The 22,027-nt window shown below is 34.1% G+C and overlaps 1 protein-coding gene across 2 annotated transcripts in view; it reads right to left on the minus strand.

Annotated features, from left to right (window-relative positions):
* Positions 1-22,027, minus strand: part of Mkp3 (Mitogen-activated protein kinase phosphatase 3) — a 57,461-nt gene continuing 35,434 nt past the window's right edge. The window contains exons 1-5 of one of the 2 annotated variants that reach the window (XM_073987131.1): positions 6,071-6,515; positions 5,799-5,913; positions 5,547-5,730; positions 1,535-1,670; positions 1-1,459 (exon numbers count right to left, since the gene is read on the minus strand). In XM_073987131.1, coding sequence (XP_073843232.1) covers positions 999-1,459; positions 1,535-1,670; positions 5,547-5,730; positions 5,799-5,845 — 828 coding nt within the window. In that variant the 5' untranslated portion in view covers positions 5,846-5,913; positions 6,071-6,515 and the 3' untranslated portion in view covers positions 1-998. Of the gene's footprint in view, positions 1,460-1,534; positions 1,671-5,546; positions 5,731-5,798; positions 5,914-6,070; positions 6,516-22,027 lie in introns of those variants that run through there. The other variant, XM_073987130.1, reaches the window with a different exon arrangement.

Below are 22,027 nucleotides of genomic sequence, written 5' to 3' on the forward strand. Positions count from 1 at the left end.
TTGTTTTCATTTGTTTCAAAATACACAGTTTATTCTTTTTCATTTTTTTGTTTTTAATAAATTTTCAGGTTTTAATAATTTTTATTTTATAAAAAATTAGTAATTCTTTTAATATTTCTTTTCATTTTGTTGTTTTGTTTATAAATACATGTATATATATGGACTATTACAAGGTTTTTGAATACTTATGTATAAATTACAATATTCTTTTTCATATTGTTGTTTGTTGTTGTGGTAATAACTTTGTTTAGCTTTCAGTTTTCATCAGTTAAATAATAATAATAATTATTTTTATAAATGACTTATATAGTATATGGTCGTATGTACGTTGTACATACATAAGTTAATTTAATTGTTTTTGTTTTGTTTTCAGTTTTATTTAAAAATTTCTTGTTGCTTTTCGAAAACATTTAACAATGTTTTACAAGTTAGAATGTGTTTCTCAGGGTAGGAGGGGTTTCTAGTTTCATTTAATTTTTCTCTTACTTAAAATTAGATACATTTTAATAACAATTTAACACATGGGTGTTTTCTTTTTTGTTTTGTTTCTTTAAGAATACAACTCAACTATTTTTGTGGCAGAGGCTGTTTGTTTCTTTATTTTTCCTCTTTAATGGAAACTTAATAAACCCATAAAAATACAATATACAATTATTTTTTTAATAAAAATAGGATCTTAAACTTTTGGTTAAACAATAGAATATAGGAAGGGGGAAGCAGAGGGGAGGGAGACAAAAAAATGTGCTGCGGCAGATTAAATCAAGTAGGAAAAGGTTTTGTACGTCCTGCGTGTGTATGCATGCTACACTCCATTGCACTTACTCTTCGGCGTTGGGTTGCTTCTTATTAACCTCAACCACAGACACCGCCTCTATGGTAGTTGTGGTCGAAGTTGAGGAAGAGTTGGTGGAAGCCGGAGACATATTATCGGCATTTAGCGCCAACAGCGGCTCATTTGTGGTGGGTGGCAGTACAAAACTTTTTCCTACAAGTTGATCTCATTTAAGTCCTGTATCCGAAGACGGTGTCCATCGGTCAAATTCAATACCGGAATCAGGTGAAATTCCGGTAGCGGCCTTGGCCAACTGGGCTATATATCCACCAGATTGTATACACTTGCAATCTGTCGATATACAATTACAGGAAAATTTCGATGAACCACAAGGACCCATGGAAATGTCAGTATTAATGACGCTGACCCCCACACCACTACCACCGCCACCACTTTGATCCATGGCCTCGTTGGTATTCAAACGCAGTTGACGTTCGAATGAATGTAGTTGCTGCATAAAATGGAAGTTTGGCGATACATCCGGTTTCCGATCTCGTACCAGTGTAAAAGCATCGTTGAGATTTAAAGCTTGTGTGTGCATTAAGTAGGCCAACGTTACGGTAACAGAACGCGAAACGCCAGCCAGGCAGTGAACCAGCACGGCCGAATTTTTAGAACGAGCTTCCTCTGCAAAAGAAAATTGAATTGAAGTTAAAAAGGAAATGCAAAAATATAACAACAAAAATACACACACACACATACCTATGAATTGTATGGCAGAGGGAAAATGCATCGCCAAATCTTGTGAATAATGATCAGTTATGGGTATCTGTAGATATTGTATGCCACCAGAAGCTTCGAAGACATTTGGAAGATCTTTAGTTACATTTAAAACGTACTGGAAATAAAGAGAAAGAAATAATAAATTAGTACAAAGAAACAAGAAAATTTCTGTCTCATTGGGAAGAGATTTTCTATAGAAAAATATGCCCTATTGGGGAGGGGTCTTCTATAAAAAATTTTTGCTCGTTGGGAAGGGATTTTCCATAGAAAATTTCTCTCGGATTCGGAGGAACATAAAATATCTCAGTCGTTTCGGAGGGATTTTCTAAGAAAATTTCTCCCTCGTTCCGTTTTCATTGGGTATGGATTTTTTATAGAAAATGTATGTATGTCTCATTGGCATGGGATTTTCTATAGAAAATGTCTGCCTCATTGGCCTGAGATTTTCTATTGAAAATTTCTGCCTCGTTGGCATGGGATTTTCTATAGAAAATTTCTGCCTCGTTGGCATGGGATTTTCTATAGAAAATTTTTGCCTTGTTGGCATGGGATTTTCTATAGAAAATTTCTGCCTTGTTGGCATGGGATTTTCTATAGAAAATTTCTGCCTTGTTGGCATGGGATTTTCTATAGAAAATTTCTGCCTTGTTGGCATGGGATTTTCTATAGAAAATTTCTGCCTTGTTGGCATGGGATTTTCTATAGAAAATTTCTGCCTTGTTGGCATGGGATTTTCTATAGAAAATTTCTGCCTTGTTGGCATGGGATTTTCTATAGAAAATTTCTGCCTTGTTGGCATGGGATTTTCTATAGAAAATTTCTGCCTTGTTGGCATGGGATTTTCTATAGAAAATTTCTGCCTTGTTGGCATGGGATTTTCTATAGAAAATTTCTGCCTCGTTGGCATGGGATTTTCTATAGAAAATTTCTGCCTCATTGGCCTGGGATTTTCTATAGAAAATTTCTGCCTCATTGGCCTGGGATTTTCTATAGAAAATTTCTGCCTCATTGGCCTGGGATTTTCTATAGAAAATTTCTGCCTCATTGGCCTGGGATTTTCTATAGAAAATTTCTGCCTCATTGGCCTGGGATTTTCTATAGAAAATTTCTGCCTCATTGGCCTGGGATTTTCTATAGAAAATTTCTGCCTCATTGGCCTGGGATTTTCTATAGAAAATTTCTGCCTCATTGGCATGGGATTTTCTATAGAAAATTTCTGCCTCATTGGCATGGGATTTTCTATAGAAAATTTCTGCCTTGTTGGCATGGGATTTTCTATAGAAAATGTCTGCCTCATTGGCCTGAGATTTTCTATTGAAAATTTCTGCCTCGTTGGCATGGGATTTTCTATAGAAAATTTCTGCCTCGTTGGCATGGGATTTTCTATAGAAAATTTTTGCCTTGTTGGCATGGGATTTTCTATAGAAAATTTCTGCCTTGTTGGCATGGGATTTTCTATAGAAAATTTCTGCCTTGTTGGCATGGGATTTTCTATAGAAAATTTCTGCCTTGTTGGCATGGGATTTTCTATAGAAAATTTCTGCCTTGTTGGCATGGGATTTTCTATAGAAAATTTCTGCCTTGTTGGCATGGGATTTTCTATAGAAAATTTCTGCCTCGTTGGCATGGGATTTTCTATAGAAAATTTCTGCCTCGTTGGCATGGGATTTTCTATAGAAAATTTCTGCCTCGTTGGCATGGGATTTTCTATAGAAAATTTCTGCCTCATTGGCATGGGATTTTCTATAGAAAATTTCTGCCTCGTTGGCATGGGATTTTCTATAGAAAATTTCTGCCTCATTGGCATGGGATTTTCTATAGAAAATTTCTGCCTCATTGGCATGGGATTTTCTATAGAAAATTTCTGCCTCATTGGCCTGGGATTTTCTATAGAAAATTTCTGCCTCATTGGCCTGGGATTTTCTATAGAAAATTTCTGCCTCATTGGCCTGGGATTTTCTATAGAAAATTTCTGCCTCATTGGCATGGGATTTTCTATAGAAAATTTCTGCCTCATTGGCATGGGATTTTCTATAGAAAATTTCTGCCTCATTGGCATGGGATTTTCTATAGAAAATTTCTGCCTCATTGGCATGGGATTTTCTATAGAAAATTTCTGCCTCATTGGCATGGGATTTTCTATAGAAAATTTCTGCCTCATTGGCATGGGATTTTCTATAGAAAATTTCTGCCTCATTGGCATGGGATTTTCTATAGAAAATTTCTGCCTCATTGGCATGGGATTTTCTATAGAAAATTTCTGCCTCATTGGCATGGGATTTTCTATAGAAAATTTCTGCCTCATTGGCATGGGATTTTCTATAGAAAATTTCTGCCTCATTGGCATGGGATTTTCTATAGAAAATTTCTGCCTCATTGGCATGGGATTTTCTATAGAAAATTTCTGCCTCATTGGCATGGGATTTTCTATAGAAAATTTCTGCCTCATTGGCATGGGATTTTCTATAGAAAATTTCTGCCTCATTGGCATGGGATTTTCTATAGAAAATTTCTGCCTCATTGGCATGGGATTTTCTATAGAAAATTTCTGCCTCATTGGCATGGGATTTTCTATAGAAAATTTCTGCCTCATTGGCATGGGATTTTCTATAGAAAATTTCTGCCTCATTGGCATGGGATTTTCTATAGAAAATTTCTGCCTCATTGGCATGGGATTTTCTATAGAAAATTTCTGCCTCATTGGCATGGGATTTTCTATAGAAAATTTCTGCCTCATTGGCATGGGATTTTCTATAGAAAATTTCTGCCTCATTGGCATGGGATTTTCTATAGAAAATTTCTGCCTCATTGGCATGGGATTTTCTATAGAAAATTTCTGCCTCATTGGCATGGGATTTTCTATAGAAAATTTCTGCCTCATTGGCATGGGATTTTCTATAGAAAATTTCTGCCTCATTGGCATGGGATTTTCTATAGAAAATTTCTGCCTCATTGGCATGGGATTTTCTATAGAAAATTTCTGCCTCATTGGCATGGGATTTTCTATAGAAAATTTCTGCCTCATTGGCATGGGATTTTCTATAGAAAATTTCTGCCTCATTGGCATGGGATTTTCTATAGAAAATTTCTGCCTCATTGGCATGGGATTTTCTATAGAAAATTTCTGCCTCATTGGCATGGGATTTTCTATAGAAAATGCACGATAACTCTTGAAGTAAGTAACTGATTTGGTCCATACTTTGCACATCGTGAAATTTTTACCAGACTTAGATAAGGTTCCAGTATGGACTCAACCGGTCCACACCTTCGGGTAAATCCCACACAAAATTTCGGTTTATTATCCGCTCTCGAATCGCTTTGTTTTTTCTTGTAACAACTTGTATTCACTGCCCCCCATACGATGATAAAAATTTCATCAGGGGCAAGTCCATACTTCCAGAGCAAATAGTCTGAAAGTTGCAAAAAAACCCTATAACACCATGTGTAGTGGTTGGAGCGCAAGATAACTCTCGAACGGATCTGCGTAATATTTTAAGTTCGAATATAAGCCATATCGGTCCACTCCTTCAGGTACCTCCCCCACAAAAGTTCAAAAATTTTCGGAAAAATTGTTCGCACGACAACTCTTGAAGGGAGCGACCGATTTGGTCCATACTTTCCACATCCAAATATAGATCAGGTTTGAATATGGACAATTTTTGTCCACTGCTTCGGGTACCTCACACACAATTTCGAATAAGTTCACTTTAAGACCTGCTCTCGAATCATTTTTATTTTTGTTGAAGCAACCATAGGTCTTGAGAAAACAACCAATCAATTTGGTCCAAACTTGGCAAGTTGAAATGTCCAAAAGGGCCACAAAATTCTGAAAACACCCTAAATACCTTCGATCTGTCCGTAGATGAAAGTTCCAATTCACATACGCTGAGGGTATATCTCTGTCGGCAAAGCCGACTGATACTTTTTTACTTGTTCTTTAGAAAATTTGTAATATTTGTAAATTTATACATTTCTTTTTCTCCCTTCTCACCTTTATATTGTATTTTTGTAGGGCTCTGGCATCATTACTATGCATGGCATTTCCTAAAAATAGATTTGGAATTATTTCAACCGGTGCCTCATTTAAGTTATGATGTGTGGTTCCTTCACAATCACTTGATTCTGCCGAGCTACTGCAGGCTGAATCGGAATGTGGTGTGGATATACGTAGAGACCTAAAGAAGATGGAAAAAGAAAATTATTAACTGTTGGTTCATGTTAATGCAGACATTTTCCAACATACCTTAAACCCATTAATTGATCCGCCTGGGTGCTACGACTAGATTCCATTTCTTTGTTTTGTAGACTATCATCTTCACACCATTCCGGAAATGTTTGACGAAAACTGCAGAAACCATCTGAAAATGAAAGAAAAGGAAATATGAGATGATGTTATGCAAATTGTGGCATACATATTAACGAGGAAGTCAGTTTGTGTTGTGATGGTTAGTCCTTTATTAGTATTAAGATATCAAAGTATGACCGTAGTGATCTAAATTGTACATCTACCCCTACCTTTGAAAACGCACGAACTTTTTAGGATTGTTTTTGTTTGTCAACTTTTCCTTCCATATAAACAATTCATACAAAACTGTTGTGCATTTCATTTACTATTTAAAAGGTGACAAAGTCCATAAAGTACCACCAGTAGCAGCAACCGTATAACAATACCCTCCCGCCTATTGGGCATTTGCTACTCTGCTTTCATTCCGAATTTGTTTACTCAAAAGTTTCATATTTAGCGGATGTGAATGTTTTTTGCCTGCCTTATTTTCATCATTCCATTCAATTGTAAATCATGTTTTTGTTGCCGTTTGCTGCAGCAGCTACTGGCATTGCTGTTGCTGACATCATATATCGCATCGCTTCGCCGCATTCATTCAAACAAACTCGAAAAAAATGACTGCGATTGTAATGTTCAGTTGTAACCGAGAGCCGGAGAGACAGACATGCACTGCAAACATTCATTCGTTTGGATAATGCATGCATTCTTGCCATGTGCACTGCACGGATGGTTTACTTACGTACGACTCTATATATTGAAATATGATGCTCTGTTTGGTTTTTTTGTTAAAGATTCATGAACAAAACTTAAAACTTGCAGACCAAACACCAAGCTAAGTATTTTCTATAGAAAATTAGAAACAAACAAATGACAGAACATTTTTCTATTTGAATAAAACAGCAACGACAACAAAGTGTAAAAATACCGCATAGTATGATGTGGTAGTTTCGCTATATTCCTAAGATTTCAATGAAATAGGGATTTCGTATGGGTTGCTGTAGAGCATTTCCTCCTTGAGTAGAGGAAATTGGTTATAGAAATAGTTACTATACAAAATCTTCTGATGAGATGAGTCAGTCCCCTACAGACAAACTGCTCCGAAGCAATATCTCCTAAGGGTAAAGAAAATACCTCAAGATTTTTCGTTTGGAACTTGATGTCTACTATTTTACTATCATCATTGACAACCCTAATAACCATTTTTCTCTTTATTCATATATCGTTCACAGTTACGTTATACGAGCGAGCGAGTATATTACGTCCATTCATAAGCTTTACATCAATGATTATGAATATGAACGAAACAAGTTTTTTATTTTGTTTATAGCAATAATTTATGATACAATTTTTGTTATTTGATTTTCACGTTTTTAAAATTGGAATGAAACAAAAAAAAAAGTAACAATGAATAAATACACCTTCAAAATGATGGGTTTTTTAGTGAGTGAATTGTGTGTGGGAAACTTGTTTTAACAAAACAAAAATATTTTGGAATAAATAAAATTAATTTCAAAATTTACATAAAAACGTATGAATTTACTTTGAAAAATAGTTTATCATGAAAAAATAGTTTCTGCTTGAGTTGTTCTCTGACGTATTTTGTTAATTTCGTTGTTGTTGTTGTTGTTTTAATGTTTAAATGTCTTAATAAAGTTGTTTTGGAGGAAAGTATCACTCACTGAAAGTTCTCATCGTACATCGTTGGATGCTTTTTTGGAGGAGGTAGCAGATTTTAATGGATTGGGTAGTATGGAGGTTAACAAAATTCGAAACAATGCAAAAGACTGAAACTACACCTTTTTCAGGTGTAATTCGAATCATTTTAGTTGTAATTCGACAATTCTTAACATTTTATTTGTAATTCGAGAATTCCAATTGTAATTCGAAACATTTCAATTGTAATTCAAATTTTTCCATTTGTAATGCGAATTATTCCATTTGTAATGCGAATTATTCTATTTGTAATTCGAATTATTCCATTTGAAATTCGAATTATTTCATTTGTAATTCGAATTATTCCATTTAAAATTCGAATTATTCTATTTGTAATTCGAATTATTCTATTTGTAATTCGAATTATTTTATTTGTAATTCGAATTGTCTTATTTGTAATTCGAATATTCCATTTGTAATCCGAATTATTTAATTTGTAATTTCAAAAAAATTATTCGAATTACTATTGGAATAATTCGAATTACAAATGGAATAATTCGAATTTCAAATGGAATAATTCGAATTACAAATGGAATCATTCAAATAGAATAATTCGAATTACAAATAGAATAATTCGAATTTCAAATGGAATAATTCGAATTACAAATAAAATGTTACGAATTACAAATGAAATGTTACGAATTACAACTGGAATATTTCGAATTACATGTGAAAAAGGTGTAGACTGAATATTTAGAAGCAGTAGAATAATTCATATTCAAAAAAAAGTATTTTTGAAATTACTCAGTCAGTTCCAGCAACCTCTCTCAGTGAATTTTACTCTCTCAATCAAGAAAAATTGCAGAAAGTTGTCGAACAGCATTTTGCAAAAACTTGCAAGAAAGTCAGCTGTTTCCGAAAATGTATGAAATTTGTTTTTGTTTCTTTTGATAATTTAAACCAAACGGAACAAAAACATAATTTTTAAAATTGCAGTTTACTTATTTAATGCTTTAATCCTATCCACAACGCTTTAGAATCTAAAAAAAATGTGCAATTGTGAAATTTTCTTGGTCAAAAATGTTAACATTTCGAGTTGTTTGCATTGAACAAGTGATAAAAAGTCAGCTGATCAGACTTGCAAATTTTTGCGGGACAAATTTTCCCAGCAAAAATTTGCAAGTTCTCAGTCACAAAACTCTCCAAAAATCTCTCCAAACTCGTTCTCTTTTGATGGATAATTTTGTTATCGTACAGCATTCAGTAAAAATTTGTACGAATTTGTACAAATTTTTGGGTTATCGTACAAACCTAATATTGAATAGAAACTGTCGTTTTTTTTAAGCAAAGAGCAAAGTCCCAATTTACATTAGGCGAGTTTACTTGCGGCAATTGTCAGTTTGATGGAGAGAGAGGTGAGGTATATGGTAACCCTTTGCCTCTCAACACCCTCTCTCACCCACAAACTGAAAATTGCCGCAAGTAAACTCGCCTAATGTAAATTGGGACTATGATGTGTACTCGCCTTTACGTTTTTGTATGATTCACCATACAAATGGCCTCTTCGTGTTCATCTATGTTTTAGAGGAAAATATCACTGAAGGCTCTCATCGTAGATCGTTGGATACTTTTTTTGGAGGTGGTTGCAGATTTAAATGGATTGAATTGAGATTAATTTTTGAGAACAAACTTGTTGGTAATTCTCAAGGTATTTAATATTTGAAAACTATAGATAACTTTCAAATTCAAAATTCTAGCAATATAAACAAGTAAGAACAGACTATAGTCGGACGGGGCCGACCATGTGATACCCTATACCACTATCCCTGTGCACTAGCTTTCCGGGCTAGCTGTTATAAGATGTGCATTAGAAATTTTACCAATTTTCACACAAAAGTTTTGATCAATTTAACCCGCTAAATATTATCCGATCATACCGTTGACTTGCACGCTACTTCTTCATCTCAAACCAAAACTACGTTTAAAATTTCGCGCCGATCGGACTATTATTGCGACCTACAGAGCGGCTACAAAATCGAGCAAAAATTTTGTTTTTGGTCCATTTCATCCCTTTAACATTTCACGATCATCGCCAAAAACTAATCAGTTCTATTCTGGTCCAAACCCGACCTCCATACTAAATTTCGTGACAATCGGTCCATAATTGCGGCCTCTAGCTTGATTACAATTTTTAATGGACGGACCGACGGACGGACGGACACACATCGCTAAATCGCTTTATCTCGTCGAGATATGAAGTTTGGTATACCACATGAGGGGTCTACGACGAATATTTCGCGGCGTTACATGAATTTTTGGGAAAACAAACTTATTATACCCTTTTCCACATTGTGGTATAGGGTATAAATATGGAAAATATTGGAAACGTACTTTTGAAAATGGTGATAATAGACAGAAACCATCGTATAAGATACATTTAAACTATCTATATATATAAAGTAGAAAAATGTTTGTACGTTTGTTTGTTTATTTGTTTGTTTGAAGTTTATGGACTCAAAAACCGCTAAACCGATCTTCCTCAAATTTTCAGAGTATATTACTACATGGCCTGAAAGTAACATAGGCTATAAAATGTTTTGAAATTCCGCGTTGATCCGGAGATATAGCATCAGAATCGGAGGTACCTCCAAAAATTTAGATGTTGTATGGAAATATCTATAGAATGGTTTCTTTTACCATCTCCAAATTTTAGATGTGTGAATGAATTTGGTCTAGAAATACATTTGCCAAGTTATATTGAAATCGGCTCAGATTTGGATATAGCATCCATATAAATTTTCGGCCGATTTTAGGTATTTGGTGCACGAAACACGCTATATATCTCCGATTTCAATGAAATTTGGAATGTGTGACGGAATTCGGTATAGAAATTAGTGTGCCCAATTATATCCAAATCGGTGCAGATTTGGATATAGCTCCCATATATATTTTCGTCCGATTTCATGTATTTGATGCACCAAACACGCTATGTATACCCGATTTTAATGAAATTTGGAAGAAAATTGGCCTACAAACAAATGTGTCAAACTATATTATACCTTAGTCGGGGTAGCGAAGCGCACTGGGTTCAGCTAGTATGAATATAAAAAAAATGGAAGATAGTGGAAACGTACTTTTGAAAATGCTGATAATATTGAACAGAAACTGTCGTTTAAGGTACAAAATTCTATGTGTAGAAGAAGAAAAGGAAAATATCGGAAACGTACTTTTGAAATTGGTGATAATACTGAAAAGAAAGTGTCTTTAAGGTACATTCAAAACCCTATGAACTCTATGAGAACAAAAATAGAAAATATTGAACGTACTTTTTGAAAATGGTGATAATATTGATCAGAAACTTCGTTTAAGGTGTATTCAAAATTCGTTGAATATTGAAAATGGAAAATATTGGAAACGTACTTTTTGAAAATGGTGATAATATTAACAGAAACTGTCGTTTAAGGTACATTCAAAACTCTATGAATATAAGAACAAAAATGGAATAAAATTGTAACGTACTTTTTGAAAATGGTGATATTATTGAACGGAAACTGCAGTTTAGTGTACAAAATTCTATGTGTAGAAGAAAAGAAAATGGAAAATATCGGAAGCCTACTTTGGAAAATGGTGTTATTCGATCTGTTCCAGAACCTGCAAAAATCTACTAATTTTTACTACGATAACCATTTTTCCTTTATGTTATCGGAAAAAATAGTTAAAATTAGTAGATTCTTGCAGTTCTGGAACAGACCAAATATTGAACAGAAGCTTTCGTTTAAAGTACATTTGAAATCGGTTACTCTAAAGCTACACGCTGAAACTTTCATACCAAAATTTCCCATTATTTTGGCGTTTATAGTTCGAGTTCCATACTAAAGAGATTTTATGAAATTACTGTATTGGGGAACTCGACCTAAGAACGCCAAAATAATGGGAAAGTTTCGTATGAAAGTTTCAGCGTGTGGCTTTAGAGTTAAATATCTCGTCACCTATACTAATAGCACGGTTACACTAGAGCTTTTTGCTGGGTTAACCCATTTTATGAGGATTTATTTGACATTTGCGCTATGGAATTGACATTTCAAACCCAAACCCACTGGGTTAATCCGGTTAAGTGTAACCAGGGTATAATATGCTGACTTCCGAAACGTCAGTTGCTTTGTATTCGTGCATGAAACTTGGGGTTCTTAGATCGAGTTTCCCACTACTGCAATTTCATAAAATTACTCTAGTATGGAACTCGATCTAAGAACCCTTAGTTTCATGCACGAATACAAAGCAACTGACGTTTCGGAAGTCAGCCATACAGCCGAACAGTAAAGAGTTTACTTGAAAAAATATCCATAGTTCTTCAGATGGAACAGCTGATGGCTGCATTTTCGAAATTAATAAGATAAAAGCCATAGGCCGTACAGATATAAAGCAAAAATGAAAAAAAACTCGAAGTTGGACTGGGGCGACTTGAATAGCCTCCCCCATAAAATGGAGGTTATATTAGCTTTGACATTCCGCTTGTAACATATCGACATATTCGTCGGAGACCCTATAAAATATATATTCTTGATGAGCACAAAACTCTAATGACCTGTTTCTCTAAGGGGTCGATTATGTATAGCAACTCAACTGTAGTTGCGTTACCGGAAGAGAAAATCATGCAATTAAAATGAGTAAAAAGTCGGAAAAGTTCGTTAAATTCAATCAATATCAGCGTTTCTAACCTTTAGCTATTAATTTAATTGTAAAAAGTATAAATTTTAATGCGGAAATAGAAAATTCTACTACTAAATTTGCTGTGGGCAACGCAACTGAAGTTGGGATGCTATCAATAATCGACCCCTAAGACGAATCGAATTCAGATTCGTTCGGATTACTACCAAACTCCTGTTGTTGTAGGAAATGTTTGTTTTTCATAAAGCCAACACAAAACGGTATTGGTTTCTGTCTTTTCCACCGAAATGGCTGAAATTTGGTATTTAGTCTTCGTTGGGAGGTTATATAACTTTCCCCCAAAAAATTGTCGGTACAGTATCATTGAACGTAGAGTTGGGCAACTGAACGACCTAGTTCACTGTCCTAGTTCAAAAACGTATGAGTAACGTCATACAAACTAACGTGTGATATTAAGTATACGCAGTTTGTTCATACAAATGACAGGTGTCCATTGAACTAGATAGTGAACTAGGTCGTTCAATATAGTTCAATTGGCACAACTCTAATTGAACGGCACTGCCCAATTTGCCACCAATTGATACTTCGTGTGTCATTCCGGCAGAAAATGATCGATATAGGTTCACGTTTTCATATAGCGCCCATAGAATGGTACTTGTCGATTCTGTAATTTTGACGGTTTTATCCGCATTATTCATCCGAAATAGCTGAAATTCAGTATTTTGCCTCTGTTGGGGGTGTAAAATATTTCTTTAGAGAATTGCCGTATACGTCCACGTTGTCATATAGGTCATGTAGAACGGTACCGCCCGATTTTCAGCATTTGGAAAGTTTTTCCCATAGAATCGAACTAAAACGGCTTAAATGGGTATAAAACATTCCAAAAGTAATTTCCTATTGAGATTTGACTATATAATGGTACCGCCCGATTTTATGTATATCGTGGGGTTTTTGTCACATTTTCAGGCCAAAAGTAGGCACAAAAGTTATGTAGGGTCATGTTTTGGTAGGGATAATATATAAGGATACTGCCCGATGTGAGTCATTTGGAACCAAAATGTAGGAATTTCATACTGAAGTGGGTGTTTCGGATTCTCCACGAAAAAAAAAGATCAATACAGTTCTATGTTTTGGTACCTTCCGATTTATCAAGGTTTCAATACTATTCATTGATTGAAGGAATATGAGAATCATCGTAGGAGACTTTTTATAATGACATGTTGTTCAAACTTCGTATAAAATTTTCCTCTTATGGAAAAAAGCTTTAAGCTTAAAGATTATGATAAAGAAAATTTAAATTTTTGCGATTGTATGAGAGTGTACATAACTTTAGCTGTGATTCGTATTATGATTGATGGACCAATATGATTGACACGTTTACCTTGCATAGTAACTAAAATTTCCACAGAAAAGGCTAAGCTAAAAATAAAAATTAATTTCTTATAAAGCTAAGAAGCTCCCCACATTAAAGATAGAAGATGCTCGATTGACAAGACTACATAGGAGTAGAGATTACAGCAAAATTGGGAATAAATAACAAAACAAACAAAATATGTATCATGAGGCTGCTTGCCAGGCATCAGTTTCTGCGAACTGTTGTTACAAAGCTTTAATGGAATTCGAAAAACACAAACTGTTCAGCATAATAATGGGAAGGAAGCATAAATAATGCTTAAGGTAAACTCTCACCCAACAATCACACGTATCTATGTACATACAGAACACTACACTAAGGGGCGTGTTACATGACGACGACCGGGCTCTGGTATCTTAATAATAATGTTAATAATGTTGCTGCTGGTTCTATTTCATGCCCATCTCTTCCTCCTCTTGTGGCATGAGAAATCATTCTAATTAGCTAATGAAACGATGTAGAACTTTAGCATGTTGTGGGTATTAATAGTTTATATTGCAAAAGTGCAATAAAAAAGAAAAAAACACAAAATTCCAAGCCTGTTGCTTGCTCTATGAGAAATTTGTCTGCAACAAAAAAACGAAATGTATTACATTGTGTTCTGTGTGAGTGTTTCAAGTAATTTTAGTTCACTTCGACATTGCTTTATCTGCTGCCGCTGATTGCTATCTTTTTCAATTTAACTGGCTGACTGTTGCTGCTGGTTGGTTGGCTGGTGTGTATATAGCCAATAAACAAATAAAAATATAAGTTAATTATGTTCGCCAAGTTGAAAGGAAAGCAAATAACAAACATCAGTCAGCAACGCCAATAAAAACAACAAGAAACTGTAACAGCATTAAGGAAGGCGGCAAAAAACTGTAAGAAGCCATTTGTTGAATAAGTGAATGAATGAACGAGCGTATGAATGAATGAAATTTCGTTCGTTATACATGAGTTACTACAATCAGCAACTACACATAGTCACTAACTATTATTACTAACACCGCCACTTATTTACTTTTCTTCGCCCAAGTTGTAACTTGACAAAAAAATTCACGAAGAGGCAAATATCGTTAAGCGGAAATACTAAACAGAAGTCGCACAATCAGACCGCCAGCCAGCCTGGTGGCTATGCATATAACCATCAGCCCCAACCACCATCATTGCCGCATACATACATATATATGGCCCATAATCCACCAAGAAAAATGGCATAAAGACATGAACGCCATTAGTTCCATACCGCCAAAAAGACGACGCACGAAACCCCGACAATGATGGTGTGGCGGTGGTGATGATGATGGAATTGCATGGTTTCTGTTGTTAACCGCCTTTTTTCGAAAAATTCATTCATAAAAGTAGCTTGAGTAACACATACATACATATTTTCTTTTATGTCCATATTTCAATGTATTTTACTTTTTCGTTACATTCCAGAAACAAAAAATGTAAATATAATTACAATATTCAATCCAGAGATATAAAGAAGGAACGTTGAAGAAGGAATATGCAGCATGGATATATAAACGAATTTGAATGTGACCCATCTGGTGGTTTAATTTTGAATTATGACATATTGGAGCTTCAAAGTCATCAATTATACTCTCGATTGGTAGGTAAGTACATTCTTACAGTAAATTTAAAAATATTGAAAACGTACTTTCGAAAATGGTGATATTACACAAAAAACGTTTTCTGAACAATTCGATTCAAGGTTTGTGGTTTGGGATATATTGAAAACGTAATTTTGAGAATGGTGATACTTAAATTAACCCTTTTATAACATTGTATTTGGTATAAAATTGTTAGAGTTTTGATATCTGCAATGACATTCTAGAAACATCAAGTTAAGGTAACTGCCAGACGTTTATAGATAACACTATGCATCACTGAAAATGCAAACAAATTCTAGTATGCATTTTTTTGGAAGTACATACATATTTAGACTACAAAAACCCTAGTAGGGGTTTGTCCTGTCAGATCCAGTTCGGATTTTATGGCCTCATCTAAACCGGGCTAAATCTACACTTTTTTCATTCATCAGGCCTTTATCTCAGAAACGAATAGGAATTTGGCCTTGCTGTCTTCAGCAATATTGTAGCCCCAAACTAGTAGAACATATCTCTTGAAAAAAACCACATAAGAAAAACTCCATTTAGGGCATCAAAATCTATAAAATATAGAAAATTTTACATTATTGCTGAAATTCTGGTCAGTATCGGCTAAACTGTTGGGAGATGAACCAAGTAACCTTTTGCAAAAATCTTCCAAATAAAGTTCTCAACAATTCTTTAGAACATTCTGAAACTCTAAAATGCTTACTTCATGTTGTTTCAGCGGTATTTTGCATTATATCTTTTACAACACGTATTTCAAACACAGTTCACACCAACAGTTTATTCTCGCATTTCGGATTTCACCACATTATTGACATATTTATTAAATCGTCGTTGAAAAATGTACTGAAATCAACGGCTTAGAGGCATTTTACAACAATGACATGTTCTGAAGAGTTGTGTATTACATTTCAGGGAATATTTTTCCAAAAGAAAATATTCAGAAAAAATTAACGGTTTTGGAGATACGGTGCGAAATGTATAAAAATTGTGGAATTTTTGCATATATTTTGAAATTTGAGGCAATAAATGTAGTTTTTCGAGTTCATTATTTCTCCAAATAGTTTATTCTTGTCCTTATCTACAAATTTGCTTCAGAGGTCAGAAAATGATTCGCATTTGTTTCAGATATATAGCCCCGAATTTCTTTAAAAACTCAATACTTAACCATGTTTAGATGGGGCCATAAAATCCGAGCTGGATCTGACACAACAAAACCCAACTAGGGTTTCTTGTCGTTTGGGTCTGTAATTTCAAAAAATCCTCAGTTCGAATATTTTGCACAAGTTTACCTTAAAAATTTTGCACAGTGTAATTGTTCGCAAAATGCCAAACAATTAGAAAAAAGGTATGGGATTTTATATGCTGATTTCACCATATGTATAGTTGATGCTTTAATATTGAAATTCAAAAATGTAAAAGCTTCAAGTCCGACTGTGTTTCAATCCTCCTTAATATACACCTTAAGCCTTGTTTACACGGGCTCTTGAAACAAACAGGGCAATCATGAATATTTCCCTCGGAATTTTTCCGCACGGAAAATAATTAAAAAAGGTGAAATTCTTTAAAAATCAATATTTTAAAACGTGGAAAACTACTAGAATCACCTAGTTATGGAATGTTTTCACTTAATCGACAAAAATATTCCCTTTTTGGACGTAAATACGGAAATATAAAATTGTGAAATTGGGGAAAGGAAACAAATTCCGCACGGAATTTTTATTCATGATTGCCCTGAAAAGCTCTAGTTTTCTGTCTCTTGAAATCAAGGTAGAACTCGCAATTTTAAAATAGAGCCATATAATTTTCTACAGAACGGTACCGCCCGGTTTCCAATATTTTTGAGGTTATATTCATATTACTCAACCGATATGCCTGAAACTTGGTATTTTGTCTTCCTACAGATAATTTTCGGTATAGGACCAGATGGGAACAGATTTTTTGAACGTTTTATCCCTCCAAAGTAGCTGAAACTTGCACTTAATCTTCACTGGGGGCACAAAACATTTCTTTAGAGAATTGTCCGTATAGGTCCTCGTTTTAATATAACCACATAGAACAGTATCGCCAGATTTTCGATATTTTAAAGTTTTTATCACACCGAAGTAGTTGAAACTTAGTACATAGTCTTCACCAGGGGCAAAAAAAATATTTTCGCAGAATTGTCAGTATAGGTCCACATTCTGATATATCCCCATAGAACAGTATTGTCAGATTTTCGGTATTTTAAAGATTTTATCCAACCGAAAAAAAGCATTTCTTCAGAGAATAGAATGGTAATGACTAGAGTTGAGCAATCTAGTTCCTGGAGCTGGTCGATCTTTCTAGTTCGTTATCCCAAATGTGGCCGCAAATGTAAGAGCCGGATATAGTTTCAATAGTTCCTTGTCAGGAATGGTTCCTTCGAACTAGTTCATTCCGGAACTACACAACTCTAGTAATGACCAATATTCCATATTTTGAAACATTTTGCCACACTATATATACCAGAAGCCCTTCTCTGCATTCAAGTACTTGTTCAGAAATGTAGAGATGTGCAGAAGGACGTTTTTATATGTTTCATTGGAAAGGCTTTTGACAACGTCCAGCACGATAAATTAATGACTATTCTGAGAGACATTGGTATTGAAGAAAAGGAAATAAGATGCATACAAAACCTGTACTGGAATCAGAAAGCCGGGATAGAAGTAAATGGCGAACTAACTGATGAAATATCAATATCTATGGGGGTCAGACAAGGATGCATCTTATCACCTCTGCTGTTCAAATATACTCACAAAAGAGATTTCATGAATCGGTTGAAACTGAACGCACAGGTATATAAGTGAATGGAACATTAATAAATAATATATGTTATGCTGATGACACCACACTAATAGCTGGAAGCCTATCAGGATTGCAAAAACTATAAGATAGACTTACATGCGTAAGCAAGCTATATGGCCTTAAAATAAATATAAAGAAGACAAAATATATGGTAATCAGCAGAAAGGATCAAAATTACAATACAACACTTAAAATAAAAGATGATACAATCGAACGCGTTAAAAACTTTACATACTTGGGAACACTGTTGAACGAACTATGGAACATGTCAAAAGAAATAAAACGTCGTGTGGAGTTAGCCAGAGGTGCTTTCTACAAATATAAGAAAGTTCTTACTAACCATGATCTGAGTCTCTCGACAAAGACCAGATTCGTAAAATGTTATATTTGGTCCACGTTATTATATGCAGTAGAGGCGTGGACAATAAAAAAAGTTGATGAGAAAAAACTTGAAGCCTTCGAAATATGGGTATACCGTCGCATTTTGAAAATAATTTGGACTGCGCGGGTCACAAATAAAATTGCATACCTAGGAAATCTTATGAGGAACGATAAGTACAAATTTCTCCAGACCATTATTAAAGGCAATGTTGAAGGAAATCGAGTTCGAGGCAGAAAAAAGTTATCTTGGATTAAAAACATCCAGGATTGGACTGGATACAGTAATGAAAGAAATCTAATACACGATGCAAGAAATAGAGAACTAATAGCACTAACATAACATAAAATGATGTATATAAAATTAAATGTACAAAGAACATATCTATTATATTGTATTGTCGCTTTATATCCGAATACCGGATGTGCAAATAAAGAAGAAAGAAAGAAGATATATACCAGACTTATGTCAGCGTTTTTCCAATCCTCGAAACACTTCTGAAATGCGCTTTTTGGTTCTGGTTCAGTTCTGTTTCAATTTTTCTTTTATCTCCTCAATCGTGCGTTATAATGCTGCAAAATCCATGATTGTTTTGTCCACAATTCTGTACGTTTCTGACAAATTGTTTCGCGCAAACGCGTACAAAATTTAAGGTAGTATTCCTTTTTGAACGTACGAAGTATTCAAGATGCACCACTCCATTGCAGTCGAAGAAAACAATGAGAATGAGAAAGACCTTCGCATTTGAAAGAACTTGCGTGCCTTTTCTGGACGTTTCCATTGGGATAATTGGGCTTTGGTTTCAATGTCATAGCCATACACCCATAATTCGTCACCAGTTATGACCTTTTTGAGGACCAAAATTGAGGTAATTTGGTATTGCGGGACTCAGTGGGTACAATTAGAAAAATTGTAAATATCTTCTTATTTTATGCTATATGTAGTTTTGACCCATTTTGAAACCCCTAAAAGAAAACATTTTCCTGAACCTTATTTCATTTTAGCATTAATATTTGTCTGTTAACCCATACCACTATGTGCCTTTTTCAACAATCCACGTGGATCTCTAATATTCTTTTCTATTTTCTTTTAAAATCTTCAAAAAACCAACTTTCTATCGGCCACCCAATTAACTTGATGTTCCTTAAGGGAATGATTGATTTGTTAAGGCGCAATAGAGATTGCGTTCAGCATAAAATTATAATGAGAAAAAAACATAGCTAAAATTTTCAAATCTGTCAATTTAGTTTGACAAGTCTAGCTTTTTTGGCTCCAAACGATGATTATTGATGATGGCATACGACGACGACCACCAACCAAACACAAATATTTATTACTTAATTTACCAACGAATTAGTTACTATTTGGGAATTTCCGTTGGCCATATTTTACAGTGTTTCCATCTCCATTTCTAGTCAATTATATTCGCATAATCGTTATAAAGAAGACAACAAAGAAAAAAGGCAAAAGATAAGGCAACAACAACAAAATTATTTGACACCATAAAAAATTACAAACAAAAGAAAGTTTGTTGAAATTCTATTTGTTTAGATTTCCTTTTCTTGCAAAAAAAAAGCAACTAACTTGAAGAGTTTTGAACCATTTATGGTAAATCCGGTTTCGATAACCAAATGTAAAACTAAGTATGTACTATGTTCCGATACAAGTTTACAGGTATGTGGAACGAACATCCATATGTTGGCAGCATTTCTATTCAGTTGTTTTTATGGAAATTGATGAAGGCCGTTTTGTGAACTCATCAATGAAAAAGAAAAAAAAAACACAATTGTTGTTGTTGTGTTTTACAACAATACAACGTAAAGCCAACATTTGAAAATATGTGTGTAAATTGAAAAAAAGTGTAAATCATTTGCATACCTAAAAAGCTTTACGCCCGCACATTTTTTTCTCTAATTGTGTTGAGTAGAGAAAAATAAAGCAATAATTTTTTATGAATAGTAAACATGTGATTTTTTGTTTTTTATTTTGTATAACGTCATCAATGAGAAGTTTAGCTGGTTCCACCTTTCCATGTTGTACTGCATAACTACAATAATAACAATAATCTAAAACCATCATCCTCATCATCTTCCAAAACAACAATGAATCTCTTAGTCAGTCATCATCGTATTAAATGCGGGCTAATAATTAATTATTATTATTTATTTTTTGTTTGCTATAACAAGTTATAAAACAATTTCACACAAAGTCAATTATAATTGTTGTCTTTGGACTTTAATGAGATATACATACATACATATATGTATATGTAGTTGTATGTCGTTCTGTGTCGGTTTGTATAAATTTTCTGAATGAATGCTAATAAAATACCTAATAAATAAAACATTGTAAATACATTTTAATTCGAAAAACTCATTGCATTATAAAAATTAGCGAAATTGTGTTCTGTTAATTTGTATCAAAATTATCATGTACTTAACAGAGAAAGTTTTCGAATCGATTATTACAAATAAATACTTTTGCTTTACAGAGAATCTCATTCGGACGCTTAGAAGGACCTTTGCAGATTTTTTACTATATGAAATAAAAATCTAGCCTTTAAATTTCAGTAAAGACTGCATATTTTTCAAAATTCTGAAATTAAAATTTGGATGGATCTCTTATTCCTTATGTGTCAAATATACAATCGAAGTTTTGCAGTTTAGGTAATAGTGATGCTCACAAAAATTGGAATTATTAAAAACGTACTTTTGAAAATGGTGATACTTACGGATCGTGCAAAATGCTCAAATAAAACCGGTCTTCTTTTACTAACAATCAAACCAAACTCACGCAGAGAAAAAATATTTTTCGCTTTTGTTGGAACAAAAATATATGTTTTGGTTCCAAAAATGTATTTGTTTTGTTCAAACATTGTAATCCAAATCCAAAAATGCCATCTTTTGTTCCAAACATAGAAAACAAAAACAACTTTCGAATTTCCGCAATATTGTTAAAATCGTTAACAATACCGATTGTAGGAACTATCATAATCAAATTTTGTTTACAAAAAGTATTGTCAATACAGAAAACCAGCCCAGAAATTTTTGATTTGAGTGCATATACTTCTCATATACACTTTTCGCATAACTTGGATATAAATGTCGCGTATAATATTGCAATCATTGATGAACACAATACATGGTTTGCTGCATTGGCTGACAACAAAGACAAACAAAAAGCCACAAGAACCCACCACAACATAAGGAATAATTAAACACCATAACAAACATGAAAAGGAAAGAAGAATGAAACAAAACACCCTGCAAGCAAAAACTATCGCGGAAGTGACTTAGGCGTGTCGCCCAAGGCGATGAAAACAGTCGCGGCGATTGTCGCAGAAGTCACCCTGAAGTGACTTCCGTTGTGAAGAAATGAACCACGCCGGCGTGTCGTCTTGGAAGTCACTCCAGCGACACTTCTAGAAGATCATTTCCGCGATAGTTCTAGAAATTAAAAAAAAAATATTTTTTTTCTATTTATTTTTATTTTTTTATTTTTATTTATTTATTTTTTTTTTAATTTTTTTATTTTTATTTATTTTTCTTCTCTGTTAGAGAAATTATTCTTTGCAATTTCCGCCTACAGTAATTTTGTCATTTTAAAAATGTGATGTTTTGTTGCCTGAATTGGGAAGCGAACCCGGACC

Source organism: Musca autumnalis, unplaced genomic scaffold (assembly GCF_047663935.1).
Source record: "Musca autumnalis isolate F117 unplaced genomic scaffold, ASM4766393v1 scaffold_4, whole genome shotgun sequence".
Classification (NCBI taxonomy): Eukaryota; Metazoa; Arthropoda; class Insecta; order Diptera; family Muscidae; genus Musca; species Musca autumnalis.